The 19,109-nt window shown below is 39.0% G+C and overlaps 1 protein-coding gene across 7 annotated transcripts in view; it reads left to right on the top strand.

The window, feature by feature from the left end:
• mypn (myopalladin) overlaps positions 1-19,109 on the top strand; it is a 294,291-nt gene that overhangs the window by 191,393 nt on the left and 83,789 nt on the right. For 6 of the 7 annotated variants that reach the window (XR_009507421.1, XM_059947325.1, XM_059947327.1 and 3 more), the window contains 2 exons: positions 5,694-5,810; positions 13,051-13,378. Coding sequence is in view for 6 of the 7 variants with exons in the window: in XM_059947325.1 (XP_059803308.1) it covers positions 5,694-5,810; positions 13,051-13,378 (445 nt within the window). In the remaining variant the exon portion in view is untranslated. Of the gene's footprint in view, positions 1-1,609; positions 1,688-5,693; positions 5,811-13,050; positions 13,379-19,109 lie in introns of those variants that run through there. The other variant, XM_059947329.1, reaches the window with a different exon arrangement.

Raw genomic sequence — 19,109 nt, 5'->3', positions numbered from 1 at the left:
AGCAGGTATTTGATTTTAGCAGTTCTGTAAGAGCTATCTGTTCTGCTTTTAGTATGCCTAGGTTTCAGCAAAAGATAATGGGCTATGTTGTTCAACTTTGGAATGTTGTGTCAGTCAGTCAGGGTGATGGAATTGGGAGAAGGTTCTGGAGAATGCTGGGCATAGAGGTTTTTGTGACAGACACTGGTGTGGTTCAAGGTCTTTTTGGTGGGAGCTGGCAGAAGACAGGAGGGAAGATGGCTGAGGATGTTAAAGACAACTTCAAGATGAACTCAAACTTACGTACACATTTGGATTGGGTTAACTGTAATGGGCCCTTTTTTATTTTCTTTTTCCTATTAACTATTCGATAAAGCTGACATTTGTAAATATACTTTTCTTTATAATTGTATGCAATATACAATCTGTTACTTCTTGCCGACGGCTAATTGCATGAGGGCAGTATTTACACAGTATTTGCATAGGTCGTGGTTCGGCTGGTTGAGACATCCCAACTTTCTGGTTTTGGTGGAACACAAGTCATAACAACCCTAGATGTACGGAGTTTGAGAAGGGTGATTTCCTCACCACTGAGTCCAGTGGCTGTTCAGGGCTAACATGCCACGTCTCTAGAGACATGCGATTAAAAAGGGTTCCAATTGCAAGGATGAGAAAGGTGAAGTTCAGTTGACAAATCAGTACTTCTCTAACTCAGTTTGCTGGGTAACTTTATTCATGTAATGTTTATTGAGATTGCACTTGGATAAAAACAAGTGATGAAAACATTCCACAAGGCAGAAAGGATTTATTAAAGCATGAATAGGTTAAAAATCCTTCAGAACTGGAAAAGCAAAAGAATAAGTTAATTTTAAATTAGAATAGGAGAGGCATGGATAAGGCAAAAGGATATCTCCAACAGGGTAACATCAATGAAATGCTGGAGGAACTCAGAAGGTTAGGCAGCATCAATGGAAGGGAATAAATATACTATACTTGCCTGGAAACACCCAATCCCATCCAATCTCAGAAACTAGGTAGGATCAGGCCTAGTTAGTACCTGGATGGCACTGCAGAATCTCTTGAGTTTATGTCTCAGCCTGAAACATGGACTGTTTATGCCTCTCCATTGATGCTTTCTAACCTGTTGAGTTCCTCCAGCATTTTTTTGTGTGTTACTCTGGTTTTCCAGTATCTGCAGAATATCTTCTATTTATGTTCTCTGATAGGGTGAAGCCAAATTGTTCTGGGAATAAGCAGTAAAGATCCATTAATATGGGAATAATTGAAATCCTTCAAAGTCACTGTCCTCTTGTATATTTCCACAACACTGTTGTATCCTTGCTACTTCATCACTCAACATTATTCATGGTAATATCCTTCTTGTTATATATTTGGATTTCTGAAGACTTTCAGTACAGTACCACTTAAAAATTATAGCATAAGATATGAACTCAAGGAGTTGAGTAATGTATTAGCATGTTGATTAAGGTAATAAAGAATTAGGAAAGAAATGTTAGGTTTTCAAACAGTAATTAATGTGGTGCTTTTGAAATTAATGCAATTAGTACATTTACACAATTTGACCAAGTATTATAACTAATTTTTTGACAAGAGTATGTTATATGAAGGACATTGAATCTGCTGAACAAGTGGCCTCAGGAGGGAAACCTGGTGGAGTCTTCTGCTGCTGTAACCCATCCATATGAAGGTTTGACACGTTGTGCATCTGAAGATGCTCTTCTGCCCACCACTGTTGTAAAATGTAGTTACTTGAGTTACTGTCACCTTCTTGTCAGCTTGACCCAATTCAGTCACTCTCCTTTGACCCCTCTCTTTAACAAGGTGTTTTTGCACCCTGGATGCTTTTTGTTTTTTGAAGCATTGTCAGGAGATCAGCAGGTTCTGACATACTCAAACTACCCTGTCTGGCACCAACTATCATTCCATGGTCAAAGTCGCTTATGATTCTGATGTTTGGCCTGAGTAACAACTGAACCCCTTGACCATGTCTACATGCTTTTGAGTTGCTGCCACATGATTGATATTTGCATTAACAAGCAGGTGTACCTAATAAAGTGGCCACGGCATGTAATTTAGCAGAAGGATTATAAATGGGATATGCAAGATTATCTGGGTATCTAAGGGGAATGAAAGAAACAAAATGTTGTTTAACAGGGAAGAAGTATAGAATGCTGCTGTACAGAAGGATATGATAGTCATATGCATGAAATACAGAAATTAATTTGCTTCATATAAAGTTAAACAGGCCTTTATTGTAAGGCGGGTTGAGTATAAAATAGAGAAGTTTTGCTTTAGGTGAGGACACACCTGTCATACCGTAAAATGCTTCTGGTCTTCTTATTTAAGGCCTTAGAACAATTTAGAAAAGGTACACTAGGTTCATTCTGAGGAACAAGATGAGCACAAGAGGAATGATTGGGCTTTTATTTACTGTGGCTTTGAAGAGTGGGGGGGTACCTAATGGAAATGGATTCTGAACTTAATAGCATACATGCTGAGGCAATGTTTCCATTTATGGAGGATTCCAGAGAGGAAGGCATGTGTTTAGAATACAGGATATCTCATTTAAGATTGAAATGAAGCAAATTTCTCTCAGTGGCCATGAACCTTTGAAGTTCTGTACCCCAGATAACTGTGAATCCTTAGATATTAAATATATTTAAGGCTGAAGGAAACTGAAGTTTTGACAATAATAGGATCAAAGGCAATGGGGAGCAGGCATGAAACTGGAGTTTTGACTTACTGAATGCCAGAACAAGCTCAAGGAACTTATGCGGTGTGTTCCTGATCTTTTCTCTTATGTTCTAAAGTTAATTTTTAGTTGTTTAATGCTAAAAGATAATTATGCAATTAAATTTTTGGGCACTTTTATTTCTTTTCTATTCCTTCTTAGACATGTTTATCATTAATTTGCTACTCAGATTAAGCTATTATCATCCTTCTATCATTTTTGTTACTTTCCTTTCTCAATTTCAATGGCATGCTGCAGAGTTTAAATTTATTGCTTTAAAAGAGAAAGTAGTTTAAACAGATAGTGTTCGTCATGCCAGTAGGGATCTCCCAGTGGTAAGTCATTTCAATTCCACTTCACTTACCACACTGACGTATCTGTAGAAGGCCTCTTCAACTGTCAGGTCATGACAAATGGAAATCAAATCACCTCAAATTCTTCCTGGACTGTCTCCAACCTGGCAGCATGAGCATTGATTTCTCAACCTTCTGGTAATCACTGTCCCTCTGTCCCTTTTCCTCTCTTTTTCTCTTTTTCCCTTTTTTCTCTCTCCTCTTAATCCAACTGGCTCCTATCATCCCATGACTTTCTCCTCCACCACTCTTTCTCCCCCTCTCCATCTGCCTAACATCCACATGTTTGTCTCACTGGTTTCCCTCCCGAACTTCTTCAATTTATTCCTGCTTCACTATCTTCACTAATTTATTCCATCATCTTCAGTCCTTTGTCACTTCCACCTATCACTGCCCAGCTTTGGTCATCATTCCCACCCTCCTCTGTCTATCACATTACTCACCCAAATGCACCTGTAACCTACTGGCTTTTGCACATGTGGGCAGGAAAGATGTCAGAAGCTGGCCAGTGATAGGTGGAAGTGACAAAGGACTGAAGGAAATTCAGCTACATTCCCTTTTATTTCCAGTCCAGATTAAGGGTCTCTATCTGAAATGTTAACTGTCTATTTCCCACCATAGATTCTGCCTGTCAAAGTCCTGCAGCGTTTTGTGTGTTAAACAATACACATTTTAGGAAACATTTTTAATTAAATGAAAAGGTTAGCTTTTGCATTTTAGAAATAACTTGCAATAAAATGTGGAGCACATTTCAATGAAAGTCATGAACTATGCATAAAGAGAGTTCCAAGGACATTGATTTTACTGTATTTGCACAAAAGCATGCACCCCTATAATTATTGCAAAAGACAATTTGTTCTTCTAAGTAGACTAAGGATTATGTTAACTGTTCACAGAACCTACTACCAGGTACATTTAGTGTCATAGAGCAATACAGCACAAAACAGGCCCTTCAGCCAACAAGTCTATGCTGACCACAATGTCCACCTACCTAGTTCCAATTTTCTGCATGCAGCCCATGTTCTTCCAGGCCCCTCATCTCATGTACCAATCAAGGAGATTTTATTGCCCCTGTCTCACCCATTTCCTCTTGGCAGCTCATACAATACAATCACCATCCTCTATGTGCAAAAGTTTCTCCTTAGGTGATCTTCTGTGATTTGCCTCTCTTGTTGGTCAATGCACAAGTGACACAACAATTATATATCTAGAAGGCCACAATATTTGTGAAAAGGACAGGCCAGGTTTTAAAGTTTTTCAAAAGGAGTAAATCATGACAATGATTCTCAAAGCTAGGATCACCTAATTTCACATAACTTCAGATTTTGTTAGCAACCATTTGGTGAACCAAAATGCCTAAATTTCTTTCCCAAAGAGTTTTCTAAAATGTACATTTGGAAATACTCAAGTAACAGGGTAGCAGTGAACTAAAGATCACTTTTTGGTTGTTTGTGATACATTGTCTATTTAATTCTACTTTAAATTAATAGAAAAAAGATCTGACACTTAATGCACAGAAGTTCTAAGTAGTTATTACATTGCTGCATTTGATTCACATAAGCTTACTAATTTTATTGACATTCTGACTCCATTGTTGGCTTTCTGATAGAACTGCAGAGTTGATGAAAATCTCACATAATCAATCTGCAATTCCCAATCATACTATTTTTAATGTATTAAAAGTGGTTTTCAATTGTTGGATCCCAATCAAATACTTAGTGTTATGATAAATGTTCTCACCCACATGCCCAAGAGTCTGGTTTCAATATGGTTTGGCTATATATAATTTTACTGCTTTTCTTGCACTTGAGGAAAGAATCTGGTTCTCTAAAAGCGTAGATAGATGGAAATTAAGGTCTGAAGTTAAATACATCAAATTCCTCATTCACCCAATGATTGTAACATCAAGGCACTGCAAAGTTTATGTACAAGATTCCCATAACTTTAGTCTGGCAGCCAATATATTCGTTCAGATGAATTTTCACTCCACCCCAACCAGAACCACTAGTGTCTTCCTAAATCCTTTTGGTTTGTACCAAGTTAGTTCCTCTCAGAATTGTATATGCAGTACGTAATTATGTAAAATCACTTCATCTTTATAAACTATCACGAGTGTAGATCCATCTATCTCATTTCTCATCACAGTGCATTATGGAATCAATGAATACCAGGTAACCAAAAGTAAACCCAATGCTCCAAATATATTCTGACTACAGTACTGTAAAAAAAGCATATTATCATCTCTTTATGTTCTTGTCCTCTTGAAATAAATGTTAAGATTAAATTTCCTTTCTGATTCCTACTTATACTTTTCTACCAGCTTTAAATGATTACTTGACTCTTAAATGACTTTGCCCCTCCATAGGTTTATATTTTTATCACCTGAATGAGAATATCTACTGATTAGTTATTTAAAAAATACCACTGGGTTTATGCAGGCATAAAATGCAGCATCAACTGGCCTATTTGAAGTTCATATTAATTCAATATATAATATATATTGAGGAAAACACAGGCAAAGCAGACAACTGTGGCTCTAATGTATTGTTACATGACTAAATAGTTGAATATGTTTGGAAAGCATCTATGATTCATCTGAATTTTTTTAGAGGAGATATGCACCCTGGTAATTGCTGAAGCCTTTGCTGAAGACTCCGGGATGTTTACATGTACGGCTAGCAACAAGTATGGCACCATGTCAAGCATGGCTCACCTCTCTGTCCGTGGTAGGTCTACCCCTTTTGTTATTAATTTTCTTCATTACATTATTACCTTTTTGCTTCAGATGTAAACAAAAAAGCGACATATTTTTCAAAAAAAGGGTTTATTTTAGTCCAATTACATAGGATGCAGCAGCCCATTGACATTAGACACGAGACCTACTGGATCAAGCAGCACTATTTTAGGATTAAACCTTCAGACTTCAGAAGGTAACAGGCTCATAGGATTAACCTTGATAGGATTAGGCTATGGTTCAGAAACTAAGTATCCTGTATCATGGCTCATTCTCTGACCTCTAATCACACCTTTCCTACCACTTAAAGTCAAAAATAAGGTGGATGTGGATAACAAAAATTAGTTTGGATGAATACAGCAATAACTATGTTCAAAAAGTTTAAAGTCATCCATTTTGATTGAAAAGTTGAAACATTTGCTTGCACTACCATTTTGACAAAAGGTACAGTTCAAGTCAGAAGTTTACATATACCTTAGCCAAATAGATTTAAACTCTGTTTTTCACAATTCCTGACACTTAATCCTAGAAAGCATTCCCTGTATTCTGTCAGTTAGAATAACTACTTTATTTTAAGAATATGAATGTAAAATGTCAGAATAATAGTAGAAAGAATGATTTATTTCAGCTTTTATTTCTTTCTTCACATTCCCAGTGGATTAGAAGTTTACATACACCTTGATAGTATTTGGCAGCATTGCCTTTAAATTGTTTAACTTGGGTCAAATGTTTTGGATAGCCTTCTCACAATAAGTTGCTGGAATTTTGTTCCATTCCTCCGGACAGAACTAGTGTAACTGAGTCAGGTTTGTAGGCCTCCTTGCTCGCACATGCATTTTCAGTTCTGCCCACAAATTTTCTATCGGATTGAGGTCAGGGCTTTGTGTTGGCCACTCCAATACCTTGACTTTGTTGTCCTTAAGCAATTTTGCCACAACTTTGGAGGTATGCTTGGGGTCATTGTCCATTTGGAAGACCCATTTGCGACTGAGCTTTAACTTCCTGGCTGATGTCTTGAGATGTTACTTCAATATATCCACATAATTTTCCTTCCTCATGACACCATCTATTTTGTGAAGTGTACCAGTCTCTCCTGCAGCAAAGCACTGCCACAACATGATGCTGCCACTCCCATGCTTCACGGTTGTGATAGTGTTCTTCAGCTTGCAAGCCTCACCCTTTTTCCTCCAAACATAACGATGGTCATTATGGCCAAACAGTTCAATTTTTGTTTCATCAGACTAGAGGACATTTCTCCAAAAAGTAAGATCTTTGTCCCCATATACACATGCAAACTGTAGTCTGGCTTTTTTTATGGCCGTCTTCGAGCAGTGGCTTCTTCCTTGCTGAGCAGCCTTTCAGGTTATGTCAATATAGGACTCGTTTTACTGTGGACATAGATACTTGTCTACCTGTTTCCTCCAGCATCTTCATAAGGTACTTTGCTGTTGTTCTGGGATTGATCTGCACTTTTTGCGCAAAAGTACGTTCATCTCTAGGAGACAGAATGCATCTCCTTCCTGAGCAGCATGACGGCTGTGTGGTCCCATGGTGTTTATACTTGTGTTCTATTGTTTGTACAGATGAACGTGGTACCTTCAGGAGTTTGGAAATTGCTCCCAAGGATGAATAGACTTGTGGAGGTCCACAATTTTTGTTTTTCTGAGGTCTTGGCTGATTTTTTTTGATTTTGTTTGTAAACTTCTGACCCAGTGGAATTGTGATATAGTCAATTAAAAGTGAAATAATCTGTCCATAAACAGTTGTTGGAAAAATTACTCGTGTCATGCACAAATTAGATGTCCTCAACATCTTGCCAAAACTATAGTTTGCTAATATGAAATCTGTGGAGTGGTTAAACAATGAGTTTTAATGATTTCAACCTAAGTGTATGTAAACTTCTGACTTCAACTGTATCATTGTTTATTATCTCCAAAATTCACTTCAGCAACACATTTAGCCTTCTTCAATTGCACCTTTGACTACAGTCTCCACCACACAGAAGAAGAAGAGCAGCAGACGCAAGAAAATACCATATCTGAATCCTTTTCAAAGCCATACACTTTTCAAATTACTACTCTATGGTTTCCTAAAAAGTATGAACTTAATTTAGGCTTTCATAATTGCCTCCAAATTGGAAGTTTGCCTCTTCATCGTCACTTTGCCTCTTTGAATTCTTGCCTTGTTTAACACGGAGGAGATGGGGAAGGTTGCAAGGAGAGTGGTACAGAGAAAGGACCCAGAAAACCCAGTAGTGCAATGATTATGACTATGTCAGTGGGAGGAGCTAATTGTTTTTTAATTCCATTTTCAGCCCTTTTACTCAATTTTACTTAACAGTAAAGCACGTGGTTGGATGCTGTCTACAATATCCAAGGCAGGAATCTGTGGTTCACAGAGCTATTCCCTGAGAATCAGAAGATACCAGAGCTCACTAGAAATAGTAATTTCAGAAGCCAGCGTTATGGGGAAGGAAGGAACAAAGGATTAAGGTTACTGATGAATTAATACTTACCCTTTCGATGAAGAGAAACCATGACCTATGTAGTGGTCAGCATGACATATTACAGCCCAGGACATCAGAGTCCAGAGTTCAATTCTAGCGCCATCTTTAAGGAGTTTGTACATTCACCCCCGTGACCACATGGGCTTCTTCTCACAGTCCAAAGACGTACTGGTTAATTGGTCAATTGGCCATTATAAGTTGTCCTATGATTAGGCTAGTGTTAAAAAGGTGGGTTGCTGGCTGGCACAGTTATTTGGACCAGAAGGGCCTGTTCCACGTATTATCTCTAAATATTTAAAATAAGTAAATATCAAGACTGAAAATTTGCTTAATGGACAATGATCCCAATTTCTCCTAGCTTACAAAAAGTCTCTAAAAGCCACAAACTTGTATAAATTATTTCTTTGACACCATTTCTGTAGTTCTTTTAAAAAGTGTATTTTTTCTGTAAGAGTTTAATTCTGCAAATCTAATTCATGGTAATGATGCTATCTGCAAGAGCTTACATTGCTGACATGCCCTCCTGTGATTTTCTGTATGTACAGTAATTAGAAAATTGTAGGAATCATGGTTGTAATTTCCTATAATAGCCTTCTAACAAGAATAATGAATACAAACACAAAAATAATTAACATTCCACTGTATCATTTTTATAAAGAATCATTAAAGTTTTAGATAATTTATGACACCAGAAGAGGTGATTCTGCCATCATGCTAGTCGATGAACAACTATGCAGTGTAATTGCATCTCCTTGCATTTGATTCCCAACTAGCTGGTCTCAACTCTCCAAGTACATTCCAGATACAGATACATGATAAAGAGTTTCTGCCTCTACCAGCCTTTCAGACAGTCTTACCACCCTTGGTGTAATTTCTTTATCTATCAATACATTGAGAATCCTGTTTCATATCCTATATTTAAACACATTGGGTTTGCTGGAAAATTTATAATTCTACTGTGTGATATCTTTAAAAACTATGTGAAAATGTCTTGAGGTTTCTTATAGGAATATTATCTGAATATTCTAGGTAAACTGCCTGTCCAGCACCACTAAAGACCCAAAGGCATCAGATTATCAACATTTTAATTATTGTGTTCCCTCAAAGGTCTCAGTTAAAATTTCCTCACTTCCTGTTGAAGAAATCAACGGCAGCCTACCCAATCTTTCTTTGAGTTTCCCAGACCTGACAAATACCCTCTTCAATGCAATCACATCTTTTCTGTAAACTAGTGACAAAAGTTCAGAATTTTATTTTACATAGTGCTTAAACTGTGGTCTAAATAGTATTGTACTAGGTTAATTGCTCAGGTCTTGTCTCCAATGTCTTGACTAAAGGAAGTCTTCCATTATTTTTTAAGAACTATGTTGTTTGACTTTAAAAAGTAATACATAGCAAGATCCTACATTTCATATCTTCTCGTTCATTGCAATATCCACCCCCTTTGTTTTATTATCACCCTTCCCAACAAGTGCATTCTGTTACACTTAACCAGATTGAATTCTGTTTTTCACTTCACAGTCCGACTGGTTAAGACCATTCATAATTTCCTGTAGTCAAAAACTCTCTTCCTTCCTGTAAGCTACATAGGCATTTTTTGTGTCACTTACATCTGCATCCTTATATTTTAGACTACTTCTTTTATATATCCTAAAGGCGAGCAAATGCTGAACCTTGCGGAACCTTGCTGGTATAAGCCTTTCAGCTGAAAAAGCACCTAGCAATCATTACCTTTTGTTTCCCATTGCTGAGCTGATCTGATATGCCAAGCTTACTTGGATCCTCTCAGCTTTGTCATTAACCACCCTCCCAAGAGGAACCTTATTGAAAATCTTTCTATGATCTACAGAGACAATATACAGAGAGCATAGTGCTTGTCAACCCACCTTAATACTCCTTCCAGCTGCCCAGCTTAATTTTAAAAAACTATATCCAGAATTGCACCACACCTTTGAACCTCCACCTGCCCACTCCTCCAGCCAAACTGTTGATATACTGTTTAAAAATTTCTGCTAAATGCCATTTACAAATTCTACACCTTCAATACTTCTTTGGCAACATCTTTGTACATTTTCTCCGCAGTCTTTCAATCTTATTGACACCTTTCCTGTAGGTAGGTGACCAAAACTGCACACAGTACTCCAAATTATGCCTCACCAATGCAATAAACAACTTCAACATAACATCCCACCTCCTGTAAGCAGTACCCTGATTTATGGAGGCCAATGTGCAAAAGCTTTCTTTATGACCTTTTCTACCTGTGATGCCACTTTCAAGAAATTATAGATCTGTATTTCCAGGTCCCTCTGTTCTACCACACTCCTCTATCTGCTAATGCTCACTGGATAAGTCCTGTTTTGCCCTCCTAGGGCCCCTGCAATTTCTGCACTAGCTTCCCACTATGTCCGAGGGAACGCCTTGCCTTGCTCTGGGGATTTATCCACCCTAATTTACCTTAAATCAGCAAATACCTCCTCTTCTGTAATCTGTATGACCTCACTGCTGCTGTGAGGTATATCCATGACCTCAGTGCTGCTTTGCCACACTTCTGTAGACTTTGTGTCAGTCTCCTAAATAAATAGAGATGGAAAAAAACCATTCTTTTGCTCTTAATGCATCTGTAGAAGCCTTTGGGATTCTCCTTCACCTTGTCTGCTAGAGCAACCTCAGTTCCTGATTTCCTTCTTAAATGTTCTCTTGCATTTCTTATACTCCTCAAGTACCTCATTTGCTCCTTCCTGCCTAGACCTGCTATGCACCTCCTTTTTTCCTTAACCTGGTTCTAAATATCTCTCTAAAACCAAGATTCCCTAAACCTAATATCTCTGCTTTTTATTCTGACAGGAACATACAAACTCTGTACTCTCAAAATTTCACTTTTGAAGGCATCCCACATACCAAGTACACCTTTGCTAGAACACAACCTGTCCCAATCTACACTTGCCAGATTCTTTCATGATAGAAAGATGAGCTACCATTTCAGTGATAGTTAAAGTATCATCCATCATTGTGCTCTGTTCATCTGACTTATTCACTATATTCCTTGTATTTGGATATGGACATATGGACATATTCAATGGAACATGGCTTCCTCTACTGTCATGATAAGGCCAAACTCAGGTTGGAGGAGCAACATCTGGGTAGTCTCCAGCCCCTTGGTATGAACATCAAATTCTCCAACTTCCGGTACCTCCCTCTGTTAGGAACCCCGTAACTGGGTTACTTACCAGCAAAGATAGAGATATCCGTTGAAGTCTGATGATATTATTTTTAACAGTATTTATTAGTAAAAATACACAAAAATAATATCAATGCAAATATACAGATAGTATGCGTCATCAATACTAAATCTAAAAGTGCGGGTATAATAATCATCAATAAGAAATAAGCTCTATCGTTGTCTAGGGGATAATGAATTGTCCGATGGAAATATAAAGTTCGTTCAGTTCATGCAGGCTGCAGCCTTTGGGGACCGCTGGGTTGCAATGGTTGGAGAGAGAGAGAGATTTGGAGAAAAACTTGCCGATTTTCCTTTTATGATTTCGATCCGTCGGAGTCTCGTTGGTGTGGCAGTTCACTTGTGGCCTCTCCTTTAGCTAAGCTGTTCTTCCGTGATGAGCCCGCCACCCTGGCAAGGGAGGATGCACACGAGCTCCCCACCGGCTGTCTCTATTAAACGCTGTCACGGGATCTCTAGTGTTTCTCCTGGTGCGTCTGAGGGTTGTTTCCCCAGACCCTCTTTTATCCTCACTCACGGGGTCTCAGATGTCAATCAGGTTGGGATGATGCAATCCCTCAACCAGACCACTCTGGTTGTCCCCTGAGGGGTTTCAATGAATAGTACAGTACTCAATACACAATTCCGTCTCCAAGAGACAATAGCAGTAATTTCTCTCTTTGTCAATAGGAGACATTCCAACCTTGTGTATTCTGACATGATGTGTATCTCTCTCATTTCCTGGGTCCCAGACCCGAATTAATGGCGATCTTGCGATTCTCAAAAAGGAGGGGGCGACTTTGTACCCTTCAGCCCCTCAGAGTTGCGTCACATTCGTAACACCTCCCTCTCCCTTCCACCATCCTACTTTCACTCTGCCTCCTCTTCTAGCTGCCTATCACCTCTCTCATGATTCTGCCTTCTACTACCCATCGTGCTTTCCCTTTACATTGTTCTTCACTTCTCCTGCCTATCCTTTCCCTGTTTCCCCTCCCCCACCCCTTGATCTTTCCTCTGATTGGTTTTTCACCTGGCACCTTCCACCCTCCCCCCACCTTCTTTATAGGGCCCCTGCCCCCTCTTTCTTCAGTCCTGACAAAGGGTCTCAGCCCGAAATGTTGACTGCTCATTTCAACGGATGCTGGCTGACCTGCTGAGTTCATCCAGCTTTTGTATGTGTTGATTTGACCACAGCATCTGCAGTGTACTTTGTCTGAGCCCTATAGTTGCTCTTCCCAGCTCAAACTTCCTCATTTTTGGTATTTCGTGGTCTTCTGAACTTACTGCCTGCACTTTTCTTCATCTTCCTGCCAGTCAACCAGTTTTTCATTGCTTACACATTTTTAAATTTAAGATTAAAGTTAAATTTAAGAAAGGAGGACTATTTTTTAAACCCTAAAAATTCCCTCAATCACCATAGTTCCAAATTTTGTACACTGTAGAACTAATGCTCCATAGAATGTCATTCTGTGCCAATCTGGAAGAAACTGACTGATGGCTTTTTCACAGGAACTGAAGATTGTAATGCTGTTAATCTGAATTCTTCAAGCTCTGTGACAGTGGAGGCCACAGCAACAGATGCGCAAATCCAGCCAAATAAAATGCTGTTACCACCCACTGTCCCCTTTAAACCAAAACTAGAAAGCGTTCTTGTGAACCACCAAGACCACAAACCTAAAGCTGGATTGAGAGTGCATTTTAAATTACCTGAAGATGATACAGGAAGTGAACCTTCATTTGAAGGGGAACACAACAAAACAAACAAACAGAATGCCTGGACATCAGTGCCAAATTCACCGACGAAGGAGCCTCCACCAGTATTTGCCAAACCAAAACTGTGAGTATTTTGTTTACTGATGCAGTGCACGCATAGCTATTGAATGATGATAAGCATTTAAGTGCAGATTGTCCCTGACTCCTATATAGTCCCTTTGCTAAATAGTTTATGTTTGTTAATAAGTGTTCTATGGAACAGATATTGCCTCAATTTTGATAGTTTAATATTTCTAAGCTATCATAGAAGTCACTTGGTTGAAAATTTTTTGGAGTGCATGTTTTAAGATTGTAAATCCTTGCATAAACTAAGTTATAGTTTATGCTGTCAGTAGAAGAGGGCTGGAGTTATTCCAATATTGAATCAATCTGAAAGTACAGAAATAAAGTGGCTGGCGCCTCAGCCAGCACCAGTTCTTCTCTACAAAAAACCAACTCTCCCAATCCAATGCAAAAGAATATAAGAAATAGAACTAGAAGTAGGTCATTTACTGTTTTCTGCCTGTCTCACCATTCAATAAGAACATGATGATTTCTTCACCTAATGGCGCTTCCTGCACTAATCTCGTATCCATTGATTCCCTTAATACATAAGTATGAAAGTACAAATTTGAAGAAGTGTGTCACTTAGTCCCTGAACTCTACAGAGTTATTTAATCTGGCTGTAACTTAGCTACACATTCCAGTCTACCCATGTTTACCTCTCACCCCAAAGTTTAATAAGCATTTGTCTACTTCTGCCTTAAAATGTTCAAAAATTTCACTTCCACTGAGCTTTGAGGAGGCAGTTTCAATGACTTACGGTGTTTGTGAACACTCTTCTGCTAGATTCTACCAGTAGTTGGAAAAATGGCTGCCCATTTCTAGTTAGGAAGATCAGCAGATGGCCAAATCCTTCACCCTCTGGAAAAAGGTTAAAGTGGCCTCATCAGTTATTTTTTATATAGGGAGATTATATTCAAATATAATTTGAAAACCATCTAAGGTGACTCAGGCTTGAACCGCCAGATGAAGTTGAGGTGATAAGAAATGGACAATGTAATAAATCAATAATAAAGCATTGCATTGTAACCCAATTCTCTATGATCTTAGCTCTAGTCCTGCTGGTTACAACTCTGAGTAATCCAGGAATGCTGAATCAGCTTCTGTTCTCCTAATTAAAGATCATTACTTTGTAGCTTTGTTGGAATAATTTTGAATGAAAATGAAAGCTGATGTTTGAAATTATGAGTATCGCCGGTTGGTAGATGTTAGCTTTGCAAAGTTGGGTGAACTTTCTTCTGAATCGTTGTTTATGTGATTTGCAGCCTGTCAATTAGCTCCTCTCTGCCCTTTAATGATCAAGAACATTTGCTCTTTTCATGCAGTTTCCTCTTGAAGCATTTAAAATTATATTAATGGCATGTGGCTAAAGTAGTTTAGTGCCAATCTGAAACAGTTAGTTTGAAGCTACCTTCAGTTTTCTGGGCTTTGAAATCTTGAAAGGATCTATGATTATTAACAAGGGAAAGCTGTTTTGCACAATGCCTTTCTTTGCTTTTATTAGTAGTTTTTCTGCCATTTGGGACTGTTTTCAGTTGTGGCTTAAGTATTGAATGATGTTAGGTTGACTTGCAGATCTCCATTTTTCATCCATGATTTTCCATTTACAAATTAAGTTGTCACAACCATGTTTTGAAAATGAGTGTTTTCCTTGGTATAGTTCCACATTTTCTTATTGTGAAGGGCACCAAGCAGGATCACAGAACCAGATGATGTCTAAACATGACATTGTAAAACGTTTTGTTTTTGTTTGCTATTCACTTCAATTTTCTTTCCAGATCCTCTGAGCTTATGAAATGTGAATGGAAATCTCACATTTGGGAATTTGGATCATGTCCTACATGGCCTGCACATGACTCAGGCACTTATATAGAAGCATGCTTCTGTCAGTCTCACGTGGCTTGCTTCAGTGTTACTGAAAGAGAACAGATCAATCAGAAGCAAGAGTATATCATTTGACACCTGGCCTTTCACTATTAATAAAATTCCAGCTGATCTGTTAGAATTCGTCACCATTTTACAACTAGCCCCGGTAATCTTTCACCCCTTGCTTATCAAGTATCTGTCAAAGTCTTCTTCCACTGCCCCATATTGGAAATGTGTTCCTAAAGCTCATAATACCCCGAGAGAGAAAAAATAACATCTCATCTGTTTTAACTGAGTGACCATTAGCTCAAGAATCATGTCTCTATATTCAATCTATTAAGGCCCCTCAGGAGGTTTTATGTTTCAATCAAGTTACATTTTACTCTTCTAAACTCCAGTGAATAAAACGTAACCTGTCTAACCTTACCTCATAAGACATACTACTCTCAAAAACCTACTCAGAACTGCTTCTTATTCATTAGCACCCTTCATTAATTAAGGAGACAAATACTGTACAAGTTCCCTAAACTGTCTCACAAATGCCCATATAACTGCAGTGTAACCTCCCTAACTTAGTCTTCAATTACCCAGCAATAAACAATAATATTCTGCTAACTTTCTTAAAAGCTAGCTGTGTCTGAATGCTAGACTTTTGCAAGTCATGCATTGGGTCCCCAAGTTTCACTTGCCTCTCAGTACTTTGTAGTTTCTCACCATTTGGACAATATGGTTGTTTCTCTTTTTCTCATCAGACTGGGAGATGTCATATTTTTTCCAAATTATATTCTATTTGCCACATCATATTTCATTAACTTATCTACATCCCTTTGAAACCTCAGAATGTCCTCTTTACAGCTTGCTTTCCTACTGATTTATGTGTCATTGTCAAATTTAACAAACATACCTTTATTTTGTGCCTTCATCCAAGTCATTCATATACTGTAAACTGTTAAAAGACCACAGGACTGTTCCAATTAATTCAAAAAGGCCCACTTAATGCCCACTCTCTATTTCAAGACAATCTAAACATCCACACAAGTAGCTTAATTTTTATATCATTTAACTTGTATCTACCCTTTTTGCGACATTTTGTTAGATTTCTTAAGGGTCATAGAGAACACTGCAGCGCAGAAACAGGCCCTTCAGCCCATCCAGTCCATGCCAAACTGTTATTCTGCCTAGTCTCATTGATCTACACTGAGACCATAGCCCTCTATACCCCTATCCAAGTTTCTCTTAAATTTTCAAATTCAGCCAGCATCCACCACTTCTGCTAGCACTTTGTTCCACACTTTCACCACCCTCTGAGTGAACAAGTCCCCATGTATGGCATTGCCTGAAAAATACCAAATAATTAGGTCCCTATAACCTGCCAACTTAATCTAGAAACATAGAAAACCTACAGCACAATACAGGCTCTTCGGCCCACAAAGCTGTGCCGGATATGTCCTTACCTTAGAAATTACCTAGGCTTACCCATAGCCCACTGTTTTCCTAAGTTCCAGGTATCCATCCAGGAGTCTCTTAAAAGACCCTATCATTTCCACCACCACCACCACCGCAGGCAGACTATCCCACGCACTCTCCACTCTCTGTGTAAAAACTTACCCCTGACATCTCCTCTGTACCTACTTCCAAGCACCTTAAAACTAATCCCTCTTGTGCTAGCCATTTCAACCCTGGGAAAAAGCCTCTGACTATCCACACGACCAATGCCTCTAATTATCTTGTACACCTCTATCAGGTCACCCCTCATCCTCCGTCGCTCCAAGGAGAAAAGGCTGAGTTCACTCAACCTATTCTCATGAGGCATGCTCCCTAATCCAGGCAACATCCTTGTAAATCTCTTTTGCACCCTTTCTATGGTTTCCACGTCCTTCCTGTAGTGAGGTGACCAGAATTGAGCACAGTACTCCAAGTGGGGTCTGACCAGGATCCTATATAGCTGCAACATTACCTCTCAGCTCTTAAACTCAGACCCACAATTGATGAAGGCCAATGCACTGTGTGCTTTCTTAACCACAGAGTCAACCCAAGTCCCTCTGATCCTCCACCCTTCCAAGAGTCTTGCCATTAATGCAATATTCTGCCATCATAGTTGACCCTACCAGAATGAACCACCTCACACTTATCTGGGTAGAACTCCATCCGCCACTTCTCAACCCAGTTTTTCATCCTATCAAAGTCCTGCTGTAACCTCTGACAACCCTCCACACTAACCACAACACCCCCAACCTTTGTGTCATCAGCAAATTTACTAATCCATCCCTCCACTTACTCATCCAGGATATATAGAAAAATCACAAAGAGTAGGGTATCCCAGAACAGCTCCCTGAGGCAGACCACTGGTCACCAACCTCCATGCAGAACACGACCCATCTACAGCCACTCGTTACCTTCTGTGGGCAAGCCAATTCTGGATCCACAAAGCAATGTCCCCTTGGATCCCATGCGTCCTTACTTTCTCAATAAGCCTTGCATGGGTGCCTTATCAAATACCTTGCTAAAATCTATAAGAAGCAATGCATATTTGTGTTTCTAGATATGGAAACATATCCTGGGGAACAGTTCATATACCATTTCAGGTTACTTTCTTAATTGGGATTAACTTGATTGTTCTTGAGTTTGGGTCTGAAAGTATTTCTTCTGGAAATCTAAATGTAGAACAAACATTGGTACCCCTTTGTAGTGACGCATGTTACTTCAGCGAATTCCAAAAATTGGTCATATATGGTCTCCCTTTCACAAAATCGTATTAACTTTGCCCGATTGCCTTGATATTCCTGATAGAGTTTCTTAAATAATAGTTTCTAACACTTTTTTATGGCAATTGTTAAGCAATCTGGCCTTTAGTTTCCTGCTTTTTGTGTCTCTTAATCTCTGCCTTACATACACCCAATGACCTGCCCCCCCACAGTTGCCTATGGCAATGAATTCTACAGAATTCTTCTTTAAGTAACATACTGAACTACCTAAGGCACTCCCATGCCACCCACACCACTCCTGTGACATCCTTCTGTTTACTTTCTCCTTTGCCTCCAAAATTATAATCCTCACATGATCACACTTTCTTCCAAAACTATAACTGATCCTCTCTGGCATGTATATATTGCCTGACTCTTGATCTAATGTCCACACTTCTTTTCAATCCTTGACCTCTCTTGCCCTCACAATTTCCAGCATCTAGCATCTCCTACTGATCTTTTAGCTTTAATCACATTCTATTCCCTACCTACTGATCCTCAGTCCAAACTACAATAGCACTTCCAGGATTCCTTCCCCACGCCACCCCCCCCCCCCCCCAGAACTGCTAGGCTCAGTTAAAAGGAATACCTCCTTATTACATAACAAGCAATACAGATTTGTGCCACTTTATAGCACAGCAGTCTCTTTGTTCTCAGCTTCCTGTAGTCTACTCTCTCACGTTTGTCAAATCTGCATTTAACTCTTTAGTCACTTACCTATATTTTGGAATAATTTATAGTGGCCATTTAGCCTGACAGCTCATCTTGAGATGTGAGAAGGAACCAGAATAGCCAGGAGAATTACATGCAGTATGTGTAATTTCTACAGCACCCAAGGTCAAGATCAACCCTGGGACTCCAGGGTTGTGTGGCAGCAGGACCAATTGCTGTGCCATCACTCCCAAGCATGGCACTTGAATTTGTATCTGACATTACAGCAGTGAATCAGTACTGGACTGCGATATCAGCATTTATTTATGTGCTTTAATCTTGGCACGGGACTTTATGGCTTACAAGAGTGCACTGAGTCACAGATGACACATGATAGTTACTTGTAGTAAAATATCTCAGGGTGTTCCTTTCCTATGCAAAGAGAAAGTTGTCTTTGATTTTCCTCTCAATCGTATGAAGCCAAGGTAGCAT

This window comes from Hypanus sabinus, chromosome 22, assembly GCF_030144855.1.
Source record: "Hypanus sabinus isolate sHypSab1 chromosome 22, sHypSab1.hap1, whole genome shotgun sequence".
Lineage (NCBI taxonomy): Eukaryota > Metazoa > Chordata > Chondrichthyes > Myliobatiformes > Dasyatidae > Hypanus > Hypanus sabinus.
This window is presented reverse-complemented; position numbering and strand designations above follow the sequence as displayed.